At 61.7% G+C, this 14797-nt stretch overlaps 1 protein-coding gene across 1 annotated transcript; it reads left to right on the forward strand.

Moving 5' to 3' along the window:
• The first annotated feature begins 247 nt into the window (after positions 1 to 247).
• On the forward strand, positions 248 to 10602 carry SLC22A12 (solute carrier family 22 member 12). The gene is given in 11 exon segments (XM_043581581.1): positions 248 to 1852; positions 2501 to 2567; positions 2570 to 2603; positions 3019 to 3173; positions 3249 to 3417; positions 7030 to 7153; positions 7322 to 7437; positions 8133 to 8347; positions 8789 to 8897; positions 9132 to 9335; positions 9867 to 10602. Coding segments are annotated over 11 exon segments (1659 nt in total). The 5' UTR covers positions 248 to 1450; the 3' UTR covers positions 9931 to 10602.
• The last annotated feature ends 4195 nt before the right edge of the window (positions 10603 to 14797 follow it).

Below are 14797 nucleotides of genomic sequence, written 5' to 3' on the forward strand. Positions count from 1 at the left end.
TAGAGGGAGAGAGAGAGGAAATCTTTTTTTTTTTTTTTTATTTTTTTTAACGTTTATTTATTTTTGAGACAGAGAGAGACAGAGCGTGAACAGGAGAGGGGCAGAGAGAGAAGGAGACACAGAATCCGAAGCAGGCTCCAGGCTCCGAGCTGTCCGCACAGAGCCCGACGCGGGGCTCGAACTCACCAACTGTGAGATCATGACCTGAGCCGAAGTCGGGACGCTTCACCGGCTGAGCCACCCAGGCGCCCCTGAGAAGCTGCCTTTAAAACCAGCGGGAGCAAGTCTTTATGGAGGCTGCTTTAGCTGTCCAGACCCGTGCTGGTCCCAAACATGCTCCAAAGAAGGGTTCCTGCCCTCCGGCAACTGGCTGGACATGAGACCAGTTGGACAATAATGAAAGGGTGCAGGCCAGAGCGAAGATGGGGCTCCACTACTAACGTAGGGCCCAGGAGGGAGGCAAGAATAAGCAAGCAGAGCTCCCTGGAGGAGAAGGCCCTTGTGGTACGTTCAGGATGTGGCATTCCAGGCTGGGAGCACCAGCCAGGACGGGAGCAAGGCTAGGAGCCCGCGGAGCTGGCACAGGGCGTGCTCGGGGTGGGGGGCACAGAGGCCAGTGGATGGGCAGGGGGAGAGTGGGCGAGACAAAAGGCAATGGGGCGGGAGTTACCCCTAAAATGGGTGGCCTCGTGCCCCAAAGCACAGAAGAAACGGTTAGGTCACTGTCATTGTTCCCACACATCATGCACACGTGTCTGGTGACACTGGGGAGAACTTGCAAGGGCTCGGAGAGGGTGACAGCAGAAGTTTGGGGGCATCAATGGCAGCAGATGATGGGGGGTGCTGGGCCACACAGGATGGGAGGTGTGGGTTCAGATGGCTGCCCATAACTTGGGACACACACACACACACGCACACACACACACACGTCCCAGCAGCCCACAGGATGTCGCTCCAGCTCCTTCCAGTCCCAGGATCAGTAAGGTCCCTGCCCTTTGAGGCAGGCAGGGGTGTGGAGGGCAGGCAGCAGCCTACGTCACAGTTGGGTTAAACTTCGACCAAGCCTTAACGCCTATTCTGTAAGGGTCACCTGGTCAGTGTTTTATTCCAGTCTGGGTGACTTCGGTCTCCACTTTCCCCACTTCCTTTATTCAGCTCCTCCTGGAGGTCCAGGGCCAGCTACGTCTCCGGAAGGATGCTGGTGGCTCAGGGGTCACACCTAGCAACCCCTGGTCCGAGTCGGAGGCACCCTGAGTGACATTTGCTGGGCAGGCGCCCGGAGAGTCCTGGCCCAGGGGGAGCGAGGCCGGAGGCCACTGCCATGCTCCAGGCTTCTCAGCTGACGAAGCAGGTGCTGCTGTGGGGGAAGCAGGTCGCCGGCCTTGGCCCCTTTGCCCTGGGCCAGCTTCTGTGAAGTGGGCACCTCCCCTGGGCCCCCTCGGCGGGCTCCATGGCGTTTTCTGAGCTCCTGGACCAAGTGGGCGGCCTGGGCAGGTTCCAGGTTCTCCAGATGGTGGCTCTGGTGGTCCCTATCATGTGGCTCACCACTCAGAGCATGATGGAGAACTTCTCGGCCGCCGTGCCCAGCCACCGCTGCTGGGTGCCCCTCCTGGACAACAGCACCGCCCAGGCCGGTGTCCCCGGGGCCCTGGGCCCCAAGGACCTCCTGACCGTCTCCATCCCCCCGGGCCCCAACCACGAGCCCCACCGGTGTCGCCGCTTCCGCCAACCCCAGTGGCAGCTCCTGGACCCCAACGGCACGGCCACCAACTGGAGCGAGGCCGCCACGGAGCCGTGCGTGGACGGCTGGGTCTACGACCGCAGCACCTTCACCTCTACCATTGTGGCCAAGGTAAGCGCCTCCCCTGACACCCTCCCCAAGTCCTGGCACCTTAGGGGCCGAGGGCAGAGCTCACACTTGACTGGACTCAGCACGGCCCAGTCCTGGGAGGGACCTGCCCTCTGCAAGCCTCCTCACCCGCCATCGGTGCCCTCCTCCCGCCCCTGCCCTACAGGGGAGTGGGCGGCAGGACCCAGCCTACAGACAGACACTGGCCCCTGGCTCGTGGAAGAGTGGGTGCTGCCCGTGACCGCCAGGCCAGCCCCGCTGCCGCTGATTAGCTGTGACACAGGCAGCTCCCGCCACCGTGACCCCAGTTCTCAGACCCCGGGGGGGAGGCATCAGGCAAACGCAGGCGAGTGGGAGGGGCCCCCCACCCCGGCCAGGGGAAGGGGCCTCTCTCTAGAAGGGAGCGGCCCCCGGGGGAATCGGGAGGTGACGCCAACTCCGGCTGGCGTGGCAAACCGGGTGAGGCAGGGGAGAGATGAGGCCAGAGAGAACTTGACCCTGGACCAGAGGGTGATGTGGGGAGGCTTAGCCCTGGCCCACCACCCTAGAGGTCACCGGGCCATCCACCCACACCTGGTTCCCTCAGGCCTTCCCATCCTACGCCTCCACCCCTGCTTGTCTGGGCTCAGCTCCCCACTCCTCTCCCGCCAGTGGGACCTTGTGTGCGACTCCCACGCCCTGAAGCCCATGGCCCAGTCCATCTACCTGTCGGGGATCCTGGTGGAGCTGCCGTGTTTGGCCAAGTCTCCGACAGGTGAGTACCCCCCCCCCCAGTTCTAGAAGCCCCTTTTCCCTCACGCCTCTGTGCTCCCATCTCCGTGTGTCTCTCCCCTGATGCTTTCTGGCTCTGCCACTGAGGAAGCCCTGTACGCGCTCTAGGCCTTTGTTTCTGGGGTTGTAGAGGGTCGTCACTCCTACAAGACACTTACGGCTAAAATCTGCCTAAAACCGCTAAAAGCTGTTGTTGAGTGCTCCTGCTGACGGGGAGCTCGTTCTCTGCCCGGGGCTGCCACCTGGGCCTACAAGCCTTTCGTGGGCGGGGGGGGGGGGGGGGGTGGATAACTCGGATCTGGACCCAAGAGTCACCGTGACCTCTGCTCAGACGCCCGTGGCCGGTGCCGTGGCGCCCCGTGGACCCGCCCACCACCTGCCCGTTTGTGTGCCCGCAGGTTTGGGCGCAGGCTGGTGCTGACCTGGAACTACCTTCAGATGGCCGTGTCGGGCACGGCGGCCGCCTTCGCCCCCACCTTCCCGGTGTACTGCCTGTTTCGCTTCCTGGTGGCCTTGGCCGTGGCGGGCGTCATGATGAACACTTGCACTCTCCGTAGGTCACCTGACCCGGGCCAGGCGAGGGAGGCTCGTGTGGGCTCCCAGGCTGACCCTTGCGGTCTCCTTGCAGTGATGGAGTGGACGTCCACGCGTGCCCGAGCCTTGGTGATGACTTTGAACTCCCTGGGCTTCAGCTTCGGCCAGGTCCTGATGGCCACAGTGGCCTACGGTGTGCGTGACTGGGCCCTGCTGCAGCTGGTTGTCTCTGCCCCCTTCTTCCTCTGCTTTGTGTATTCCTGGTGGGTGCCGTCCCCCCTCCTCAGAGAAGGCCCTGCCTACCCTCCACCCTGGGGGCAGGGACCAGGGGCGCAGGAGGCCAAGGGAGCCCAGCCGGAGGGGAGCCACGGGCCCGGCACAGCTGGCGGCCACAGGCCCACGGTGCTCACCCACCCCGGCCTGGGGCTCCGGCGCCGGAGACGCTTCTCCCTTCCTTGTTCCTCCCGGTGCCTCCTCCCCCTGCACTCATCCTCCCCCTTCCCCTCTTCCTTCCCATCATCTCTAGGCCTTTTCCCTCTTGACTCCTTGCTTGCCTTGGCATGTGTGCCTCTGGGCACATTTTCTGAGCCGAGGCACTAGGCCAGGCTGAGGGGTGAGACACAAATACAACACACACACACACACACACACACACACATACACACAGCTCCTAGGACACAGCCCCAGTCAGCCTTATGTGCTGACATTTTACTAAAGAGCAGGGACCAAGACCCAGTGGTCAGAGGGGACCCCAGCGCCCCACACAGGGCTGACATATTAGAGAAGTTAGGAAGTGTCTGTGCTGCCCTGAAATAAATCAGGCATGGCTCTTGCCAAACTCCCGGGACATAGTAGGTGTATGGGAAATATTTGTTGGATGGATATCTGGATAGATGGATGGATGGATGGGTGGGTGGATGGATGGATGGATGGATAGATGATATAGATAGATGATAGATAGATAGATAGATAGATAGATAGATATGATAGATATAATGGATGGATGGATTGATCGATGGATGGATGAATGGATGGATGGATAGATAGATGGATGGATGGATGGATGATATAGATAGATGATACATAGATAGATAGATAGATAGATGATAGATATGATAGATATAATGGATGGATGGATGGATGGATGGATGGGTGGATGGGTGGATGGATGGATAGATGATATAGATAGATGATAGATATGATAGATATAATGGATGGATGGACGGATGGATAGATAGATCGATGGATGGATGGATGGATGGATGATATAGATAGATGATAGATAGATAGATTATAGATATGATAGATATAATGGATGGATAAATGGATGGATGGCTGGATAATCTATCTAGGTAGATAGATAATAGATAACAGGTAATAACAGACAATAGATAATAGGTGGTGGGCAAGAAATGAGCTGAGCTGAGCTGAGCTGAACAGGTGGCTGGAGGGGTAAGTGGATGAATGGATGTCCTTTGGGACAGGGCTGAGCCCGGCTCATTCACACACAGACCCAGCAACTCTGGGTTTTTGGTTGGCCATCGTGGCCCCTGCAGAAAGAAGTCCGGCAGAAGCCCAGGGGAGGACGGGGCACTGGCACCGGGAGGAGGGCTGACTTTACAGATCTCTCCAAGCCCCACTGATTGGAGCAGACACGCTCTTAAAATGGAGCCCTGAGCAGCTAATTTGCAGTCACTCTGCAGAGCAGGAGACATTCATGCTTCCTGCACTGGCTCTGAGAGGAAGCCATTCCAGCTGACGGGTGGCTTTCCAGGATGGCCGTTTGACCCCCGGGACCAATGGAGCGGAGGCTGGAGGGTAGAGGGCAAGGGTCAACGGTGCAGATTCCGGGGCCTCCTTCCTGGCTCTCTGAGGCTGACGCTGGCTCACGGGGGAGAGCCTCACTTTTCCTGACAGACGTGCCCACCCAGGTGCCGTGCACGTGCCCACAATCGTGCGTCACCCACCACGTCATGACTTCAGCAAACAGCTACTGGGTGCCCACCAGGGGCAGGGCACTGGCTGATGCGGGGCTGACGACAGCGAAACAGGCACACTGCCCCGCTGGGAGCTGGCAAGACACCCCACACGTGATGGCTTGACGAATAAGAGGGGGACCATCTGAGGGCGGGAGCCCATGGCCCGCGAACTCCCACCAGCTTCTCTGCTTCTCTTCGAAACCCATTTCTCTCCGTGACAGGTTGTCTGCCTGTGCCGGCCCCACCCCCCTTCCCTTCTCCTCGAACCCGCCCGACCACCAGGCTTCACCCACGACGGCCCTGGCACCCTGGCTCTGCCCCCACTGTTCTTTTTTTTTTTTTAACATTAATTTATTTTTGAGACAGAGAGAGAGAGCATGAACAGGGGAGGGTCAGAGGAAGAGGGAGACACAGAATCTGAAACAGGCTCCAGGCTCTGAGCTGTCAGCACAGAGCCTGACGCGGGGCTCGAATCCACAGACCGCGAGATCATGACCTGAGCCGAAGTCAGACGCTTAACCGACTGAGCCACCCAGGCGCCCCAGCCCCCACTGTTCTTGGCCCTGAATCGGAGGAGGGGTGCCCTCTCCCAAGCGACCTAACCTGTGTCCCCTGTGCCACATGCTGCAAACCCTGAATTCCCTCTCCAGACCTGCCCCTCCCCAGACTCCAGCCTCCCGTTTCCAACCCGCCTTGTGACATCGCCACGACTGATGTCTCGGATTCACAAACGTGAACATCTTCTCGCACCTGCTCTTTCCCAAGGCTTCCCCAGCAAGGGTGGGGGGGATAGCAGCCCCCATCCGCCGGGTCCCAGAGTTAGAGACACCACGTCACCTCCCTGTCCCTCACTGACCTCCCCGCCCCACCCTAAGCCCAGCAGGTCACTGGATCTTGTCAACTCTACCTCGAAAGTATGCCTTGAGCCCCCCTTCGCTCCCCTGTTCTAACCCGGGAGGACCTTCGGGCCCCGTGCATGCGGAGCAGGTGACCCCACGCCTGGCTGCTGCTCCCAGGGGAAAGCGTGCCTGGCTGGGGGGCCTGCCTGAGCAGAGGCCTGGAGACAGGAGCCAGGGTGGAATGGTGGGCGTGACTGGGGCCTCGGTGGGCTGGGCCAGCGCAAGGGATCTGGGCCGATGTCGAGGGGTGTGGGGGCAAGGTTAGGGTTAGGAGCTGGGCCCTGGCATCGGGGGTAGAGCCGGGATGCGTGGGGCCAGCTGGCATCCAGGAGACAGCAAGTGTTGTCCTGACGTGGGCGACCGGGCCACAGGCGAGACAAGGGCAGGGGGGCGGGTCAGGCGCAAGCGGTGCTGCTGGTGGTGACAGGACTTGGTGGCTGCCTGGGTGCAGGTGGAGGGGGCTGGCGACGCCAGGACCAAAGACCCTGCCCCAGGCCTGAGCCCCCGGTTGGGTGGGAAGCTGGGGAGGAGCCAGCTCTGGCAGGAAGGCGCAGCCTCGGGGGTGAACAGGAAGGCCACGGATGTGACATCGGGCAGGTGCCTGGCCTCCCTGGGGAGAGGTGGGGGACCCCAGTGGGCTTGCGGCTTGTGGAGGGCTTGCAAGACTACAGTCCTCACTGCAGACAGGCTCACCCAGGCCTGGTTCCTGGGGGCGGGGGGGGGGGGGGTGCCAGGGAAGGGCCACAGGGTCGGGAGGGAGGCTGGAAGGGGAGGATATGGACTCCCAACCCCCAGTCCGAGGAAGAGAAGGAAAAAGGCAGAAAAGGTGTCCTGTGGGGGAAGGAGGGCGTCAGGTGGTGTGGCGTCCCTGAGCCTGGGGCCTATGGGCACCATGAGGCCACCCCCCTGGGCAGAGGGAGACAGAAGGGCAGTAAGGCTCACGCAGCCTGGGGCCACAGGCCGCACCCACCCATCCTCCGCCCTTGACCCCCTGCAGGTGGCTGGCGGAGTCTGCCCGATGGCTCCTCATCAAGGGCAAGCTGGAGCAGGGCCTGCGGGAGCTACAGAAGGTGGCTGCCATCAACGGGAAGAGGGCAGCGGAGGACACAGTGACTGCAGAGGTGAGGCGGGGCGGGGCGGGGCGCTCCCCCAGGGCTCAGCCCTCAGACCCTCTCCCTGCCCCTGCACAGGCCCCTGGGAGGGTGAGGGTCTCAAGGAGGAGGACCTGTCCGGTGCTCCCAATGCTGACAGTGACTCCCCTCCCGCCCCGCCCCACCCCGTCCCTGCAGGCCTTGCTGTCAGCCATGCGGGAGGAGCTGAGTGCGAGCCAGGCTCCTGCCAGCCCGGCTGCCCTGCTTTGCACACCTGGACTGGGCCTCCGGACCTGTGTCTCCACTCTGTGCTGGTAGAGGCCCCTTCACCCACCCGGGGCCCCAGCCTCTGCCTCGGGCCTGCCTTGGGCAGCCGGGAACCTGGGGTCAGGCCCTGACTGGCATCCAGGCAGGGGACCTCTACGGACTCTCCTCTTGCTCCCGCCTCCAGGACCAGGCCTGAAGCATTCCATTCCCCACCCCACCCCCACTCCCCTGCTAGTAGTCAGGCTCCCAAAGAAGCAGCCAAGGCCAGGTGGGGTCAGGCTGGGGAGAGGGGATGGCAGAGACCCCTAAGGAGGAAGATTCACAGCAAAGGCGCTGGGAGAGCTAAGCTGCCCAGCAGGCCGAGGAGGCCATTCGAGAATAAGCGAGGCAAGAAGGCACACCCACCCCAGTATTATCAGAGCCCCGAGAGCCAGTCTCACCCAGCAAGGACACAGGACTGGACACAGGATGCCCAGAGGGAGGGAGGAAGGCAAACCCTGGCCTCTCCCCCACCCCACCCCACCCCCTGCGCCTCCAGCCCCTCACCAGCGGCTCCCATTGGCCAAACCTACCGAGGGGTGGCACCGGGGAAGGGGGGAGGCCTGGGGCCAGGTGGTGCACAGAGACCAGCCCTCCACTATGCAGAGCCTGCAGGGGGAGGCTGGAGGCGGGTCTGAGGACCAACCAGCAAAGGAGCAGCCCCCGCCCCAGCCTGACCCCACCCGCCCCGCCCCGCCCGCAGGTTCGCCTTCGGCTTCACCTTCTACGGCCTGGCCCTAGACCTGCAGGCCCTCGGCAGCGACATCTTCCTGCTCCAGGTCCTCATTGGGGTCGTGGACATCCCGGCCAAGATCGGCACCCTGCTGCTGCTGAACCGCCTGGGCCGCAGGTCCACTCAGGTGGCGTCCCTGGTGCTGGCGGGGCTCTGCGTCTTGGCCAATATGCTGGTGCCCCACGGTGAGCGGCCAGAGGCTTCCCTACCTCGGGGTGCTGAGCCAGGGACAGGGGCCCCTGCCCCCTCCTCAGAGGGTGCTGGTCTAGAGCAGGGGCCCAGTGGGGAAGGAGGCTGCTGGGGCATCTGGGACAAATGGTGACGGCCCGCCCCAGGCAGCAGGAACAGGGGTGGAGTGGAGGGGGTGGCGTCCTGCAGGGGGAGGGGAGGGAGCAGGGGGCCAAGGAGGACTCCCAGGGTCTGGCTCAGGGTTATCGGGTTGGGCAGCAGTTTGGGGGGCAGCGAACGGAACCACGGTGTCACCTAGGATGTGGTGCGTGTGTGCGTTGTGGGGGACACCCAGAGGGAGGGGAGTCATAGACATTTGGGAGGTCGGGGAGAAGTCCGGCCCCCATCTGACCTCGGAGCCCCGCCACCAACCTCGCTACCCCCTTCCCTGTCCACAGAGTTGGGGGCCCTGCGTTCATCCCTGGCCGTGCTGGGGCTCGGGGGCCTGGGGGCCGCCTTCACCTGCATCAGCATCTACACTGGTGAGCTCTTCCCCACCGTGCTCAGGTGAGGCTACGCCCAGGCCCGAAGAAGGGGTCACCCTGGGCTGCGAGGGCAGGGTGGGGGTGGCCTTCCCCAGCCCCGGATGTTCCCGCCGCCATCCCCCTCCCATGTGGTCTCAGGGCTGAGCAGGTGCATTCTGCTCCCCCCCTACCCGCCCGCCTGAACCACTGTGCCTCCCTGGACAGAGTGGGGCTGGGCCGGGCTGGGAGGCCCTCACGGGTGTTTCTGGGACTGCAGGATGACAGCGGTGGGCCTGGGCCAGATGGCAGCCCGCGCGGGAGCTATCCTGGGGCCTCTGGTGCGGCTGCTGGGTGCGCACGGCCGCTCACTGCCGCTGCTGGTCTACGGGGCGGTGCCGGTGCTGAGCGGCTTGGCTGCATTGTTGCTGCCCGAGACACAGAGCCTGCCGCTGCCCGACACGGTTCAAGATGTGCAGAACCAGTGAGTGAGCTCGGCCCGGGGCCCGCCCTCTCCGTCTCCCCCCTGCCCCCCGCCCCCACCCCGTCACTGGGCAGAGAGAGAAGCAGAGGCACAGAAAGGGACGGGATTGGCCCAGAGTCAAACAGCACATCTTTGGGAGAGCGGAGACCAAGCGCCGGGGCTCCTGGCTGACACTGTGGACTTCGTCTCCTGCTCTGGGCCTGAGGCTGGGCCACCCTCGGGGCCACCTTCAGAGGCGTCGAGGGGAAGGGAGAGTGTAGTCGTTTGTTAAGAAGGACGGGCCGAGGGTGTGATGGGCGTTGCTGGGAGAGGAGGGGTGCTCACCGACCCCAAATTCTACCACGAAAGCCCCTAGATGGCTGGCAGGCTGTCACTGCCCCCCCGCCCCCGCTTCCCAGCACGTGCCCATTCCTGGGCCCCCAAGAGCAGGGCAGTGGTACCTCCTGAGACCTCAGGAGGGACCCAGTTCAGGGGTCAGAGGTCACTCTGCACGCACGAGCCACACCCCTCTTGTCTTTCATGTCTGAACAGGGCAGTGATGAAAGCGACACACAGCCCCCCGGGGCGCACTGTCCTGAAATCCACACACTTTTAAGCTCCCGGGCATTCTGCGATGGGACATTGGGAGAAGCACCCTCTCTCCTTCGGAGAAGGCAGGACGACAAAGGCCACCATCTCCAGAGGGTCCAGGGGCGGCCCCGGGCACCCCACCGGACCCTCCCTTGTGACTTTGAAAAGGATCAAGGACCAGCAGGACCCTGTCTACACCGTGCTCCCCTCCTCTCTGCTCACGGCCCCCAGCTGTCCACTGTTCCCCCCCTCCTCCCCGCAGCCCTACCCCCCACCGAGCTTGGAGGCCACCATCATCCAAGGTCAAAACGTCCCAAACTCATCGCACTACCCCGAGATCTCCGCACAAGTCTCAGCTCCTCAGTTGTACCCAAAGGGCAGCTCTGGCCCCCGGTCACCCCTCTGCACACTCCAGCCACGGGACCAATCCTGCCTCTCCCCTTCTCTACCTACCAAACTCCTCTTCAGCTTCCCAGACTCAGGGCAACCGCCTCCTTCCAGGGGTGCAGCCCGAGGCCATAGTGAAACCCTTACCCACAGCCACGCACCTGTCTCCCACCCTGCCAGCTATGAGTTCCCAGAGGATTGGAGTGGCCCCCTTGCCCCCTGATCTGACCCGGCCCCCACACAAAGCCTGGCAGGAGGGGCGTTGGGGGGGGAGGCGACAAAAGAATGAATAAAGGATCAAATGACTGCCCCTGCCTGACTCCAGTGAAGAGCCACGGGTGGGGGTGGGGCAGAGGAGAGTTCTGGGGAGCTCCTCTGGGGGCTGACCCTTTCCCAGGCCAGCCTATCTGCCCTTTCCTGCCTGTGTTGTGGCCTAGGCACCGTCCTGGGCATCTCATGGCATCATCTCATCTCTTCCCGAGCCCTTCGAGGAAGATGCCCCATTTTACAGATGGGAAAGTAAGGCTTGGAGAAACCGATTGCCCATGATGGGCAGCTACGAGGGACCGAATCAAGAGTCAGGCCCAGGTCTCCAGAGCCCAACCTTGGCTACGACCCCCCCAGCCTGCCCTCAGGCCTCGAGACCTTTGGGAGACAGAAGCACTCCCTGGCCTGGTCTTGTCAGCATAGCCTCGGGCCTCTTTAGTGGGGGGATCGTGTCTTTTAGCTTTCTGCCTGTGGCCACCCCTCAGTGAAGAATCCCCCCCCCCCCCACACACACACAAAGACACAGGGGACAGGGGTGGGGATCATGTTTGTTAAGATGCCCAAAGGCAAGGTTGTCCCAGCCTGCCCTGAACTTTCCGTCCTGTCTGCCTGCTGCCCAGCTGAGCCCCAGCTACTTCCTTACCATTGCTCAGCATTCTTGGGACCCGCTGGTGTCCAGAAGCTTCCAGAAGAGAGAACCCAGGACTGGTGAGAGATGGCTCCTCCTCCCCGCTAGGGTATCCTCCAGTTCACCAAGTGGTCAGAGCTGTCCCTCTGCCCACGTTCAGAGCAGCCTTGCTCCTGGCCCTTCCAGGAGGTCACGGTCTTCCAGGACCCAGGGCCGACCTGCTTCCAACATGTCTCCCCTCACTCAACAGGATCTGGAAACTGGGAGGGTCCAGGACCCGGCCCCTCTGGGGCAGCTGGGGGTGAGCGTCATCCCCGTGGCAGAGTGGGTGCCCTGCAAAGGGAGAGGGGTCTCCCTTCACAGCAGTCCCAGGCCTGCCTTCTAGATGGGTGCTCCACTCAAGCGGTCTTCACTTGGGAACCCCCAATTTACTGCTCACCACAGAGAGCACCTGCCCCCCGAGGCTGCAGGGACACTTGCAAGGGAAGAGCCCAGGAAACCGGGCGTGGGAAGGAAGTGGTCAACAGTCTCACAGTCTCATTCGCCCCATGGAAGTAGAGGCCTCTAGCAGTGGGGACAGGAAAGTGGCTTCGGACCCACTTTGGCCATCCTCCTGTCTCCAGCCAGGCCTGCAGCTCTCCCAGAAGGGTGTGTGGGGAGGGCAACGCAGGCTCCTTCGGCTCCATATCCGCCTCCAGGAAAGGGATGTCCTTCCAGAAGAGTGCCAGGACTGGCTGACCTTGTGTTCCCTCCACCGGGGGTTTGGGTGGTAGGGCAGGTCTTCAAGGTCAAAGGGATCAGCTAGACTCCACTTCGACCTTCTTCCCCAGCTCGGTCCTTGCTCCTCCCCAGGTGGAATCTCCTGGTACATCCCTGATAGAACCAACTGTCAATGAGCGAGGTCCCTGGAATTTCAGTCACCCCCAGGTGCTATTTGGACACTCCTGAGGGTCAATGCCAGGCCAGCCAGACTCCAAAGGACCTCAGCTCAGGCCCAGGTGATAGGTTCAACATCAGATGCCCAGACGAAGGAGCTGAGACTGAAGTGACCATATCTTACAGACAGGTAAACTGAGTCAATGGTAGATTGACTCACAACCAACCCCTTGAGTGACAAAGAGCTCTTAGTCTCCTTACAAAGAGAAGAAAACACCCAGTCCTACACCCCCATGGCAATGAGCAGGACTGGCACCCATCCTTCCAACTCCTCCACTGTCCCTCTTTCTGGCCCCCTACTCTGACAGACTGTTCAGGGCCATTCTAGAAATTTCTAGAATAAGAATGAATTTCTCGAAATTCTGGAATAGAAATTTAGAATTTCTGGAATAGACAAATAGAATTTCTAGAAATTTCTGGAAGAAGAACGTTCCCTTCTTGACACCAAGGAACTCCTGCCTGCCTCTCTTGGTTTTCTTTGGCCAGTGACGATGGGGCGGGGGAACCTGAGATAAATTTCCATCCCTCGGACAAACAGAACAGCAGCGGAAGACGTGGGCGCAAGGCCACGGCCAGCACAGGGACAGGATGTCCTGGCCGCACCACCCTAAGTCAGGGCCTCCCCGCAGGCTTCCACAGGGGGTTACAGCTGACCTCAGGCTCCTGGGCTGTGAGCAGCTGGGCAGAAGCAGGGCCCATGCCTCCCCCCAGGTGGCTGGTTCAGGAGGGCAGCTACTGGAGAACCCGCTCTCCCACCAGTGATAGGACTCTGGGGCAGGGCTCTCAAAGGCCCCTGGGGGCACACCCCAGGGTAAGGAGGATCCTGAAACAAAAAAGCTGCATCCCAGGATGGAAGGAAGGACGAGGAGGCGAGGCTCCTGTGGACACCAAGCTCAAAGACCTGGCAGGTGTCCATGGACCAGACTTGCGAACTGGAAAATGCCGCAAGAATGGGCTGGCCAGCAGCAGAGCCACCTGTCGATGGGAGCTTGGGGAGCAGCTTCAAGTGGCCCAGGGCGACGGCGAGCCAAGGGCACAAGAAAGCAGAAAGTGGAGGAGACCTGAGTGACAGGAGCACGGCTGAGTCAGGGCTCACGTGCCCAGCGGCATGGCGATCCCAAACTGCCACCTGGGAGAGGAAGACCATCCACCCTCCTCTCTCCTGAGGACGCTGGCACCTAACCCTCACCTAAGAGTTTCAAATCCAGACCCGTCTCTCCGCGTGTTTGGGACCGTGGGCTTGTTCAGTGTCTCCATGAAGGAGCAAACGCCCTAGGATGAAGCTCTATTTCTATCTACAGCTGCAGGAGCTGCCCACAGTCAGCCGGCGAGCAGCGCAGACTGGGGCAGTGTAGACGGGGGGTCCCGGGAGGGGGTGGGTAGGCGGGGCGGCAGAGATTAGGTTCCAAATCCCTAGAGATGCAGAAAAAGCAGAGACCCTGGAGTTGGGCGGAACTGGGGGCAAATGTGCACTCAGCCACTGGAGCCCTGGCCACCCAGGACCACCACCACCTTCCCCAAGGGCTGTAGCAAGACCCCAGCAGCCCCCAGAGGCGTGGGCCCGATGTGGCCACTAGGGGGCAACACGATGCTCTTGCCTCTGGTGATCTGATCACCTCCAGAGCTCAGGTGGGTGGGCTCAGCTAAGACCACAGACCAGCTGCTTACCTGGCCCGATCCTGGGGCCAGGAGGGACATGGGGGTGAGACAAAGACAAGCCGCCCCCCAGGAGCCCAAAGCCATGCTCGGCCCAAATCTTTGGAGGCTACTTACCAGCTCTCATGGGCCGCAATTCGGGCCCAGACCCCAGGCCAGAGCCAGGACCAATGTCCCGACGGTACCCACCCGGAAAAAAACTGCACAGGACCGTTGGATTTGGAAAGTTTTTGTTTTCTTTTCCCACACATTTCCGGGGTTGGGGTGTTTTCCAAGACTCAGACACATTTGTTAACAAAGAGAGAAAAAAAAACTGGGGGAGCAGGGAGCCCGTGGGCAGAGAAGTGACCCCAGCAGTCAGCGGGCGATGCCTCGCTCTCTCTCTTCCCTGGTGCCCGCGCCCAACGGGTGCCACAGGCCGCTGCTCGCGGTATCTAGATTATTTGTCTTTAATATATATCTGCATTTGCCTTTCCCCTCCCACCCGCCCCCCACCCCTGCTCCTCCAGCAGCTTCCCCATCAATGCACGTCGCCCGGCGGCACACGACAGAACAGGCCTTCGGCGGCCCGAGCCCCTTCCCTGGGCGGCACCAGGCAAGCGCCTCCCCCTGGTGGGCGGAGTCGGGGCGCTCGGGGCAACTCCCACTGCCCCGCCCCGCCCCGCCCACCCCCCCCACGCTGGGCCGCTCGGCCCCCCCGCCCGCCCTTCTCCCACCGACTCAGGAAACCCAAGGGTAGGAAAGGAAGGGAGAAACCAGACACACGAGAAAAGAAGTGGAGAGAGGGAGGGTGGGGACCGAGAGACACGGCAAGCCTGGGACGGGGGCCGGAGGGCTTGGGAGGAGAAGGAAGGCAGGAGGGACAGAGGGCAGAAGAAAAATTGCGGGAAACTAAACAGGACGGGGAGTGGACACTTTACAAAACCCCCAGCCTTCCTTCCCGCCCAACCCCACCAAAATAAAACTACCCCCCCCCCCCTTAAAAAAATAAATCAACCCAGGGCTGTGAGCACGTGCC

The sequence above is a fragment of the Prionailurus bengalensis genome, chromosome D1 (genome assembly GCF_016509475.1).
Source record: "Prionailurus bengalensis isolate Pbe53 chromosome D1, Fcat_Pben_1.1_paternal_pri, whole genome shotgun sequence".
NCBI classification, from domain to species: Eukaryota; Metazoa; Chordata; class Mammalia; order Carnivora; family Felidae; genus Prionailurus; species Prionailurus bengalensis.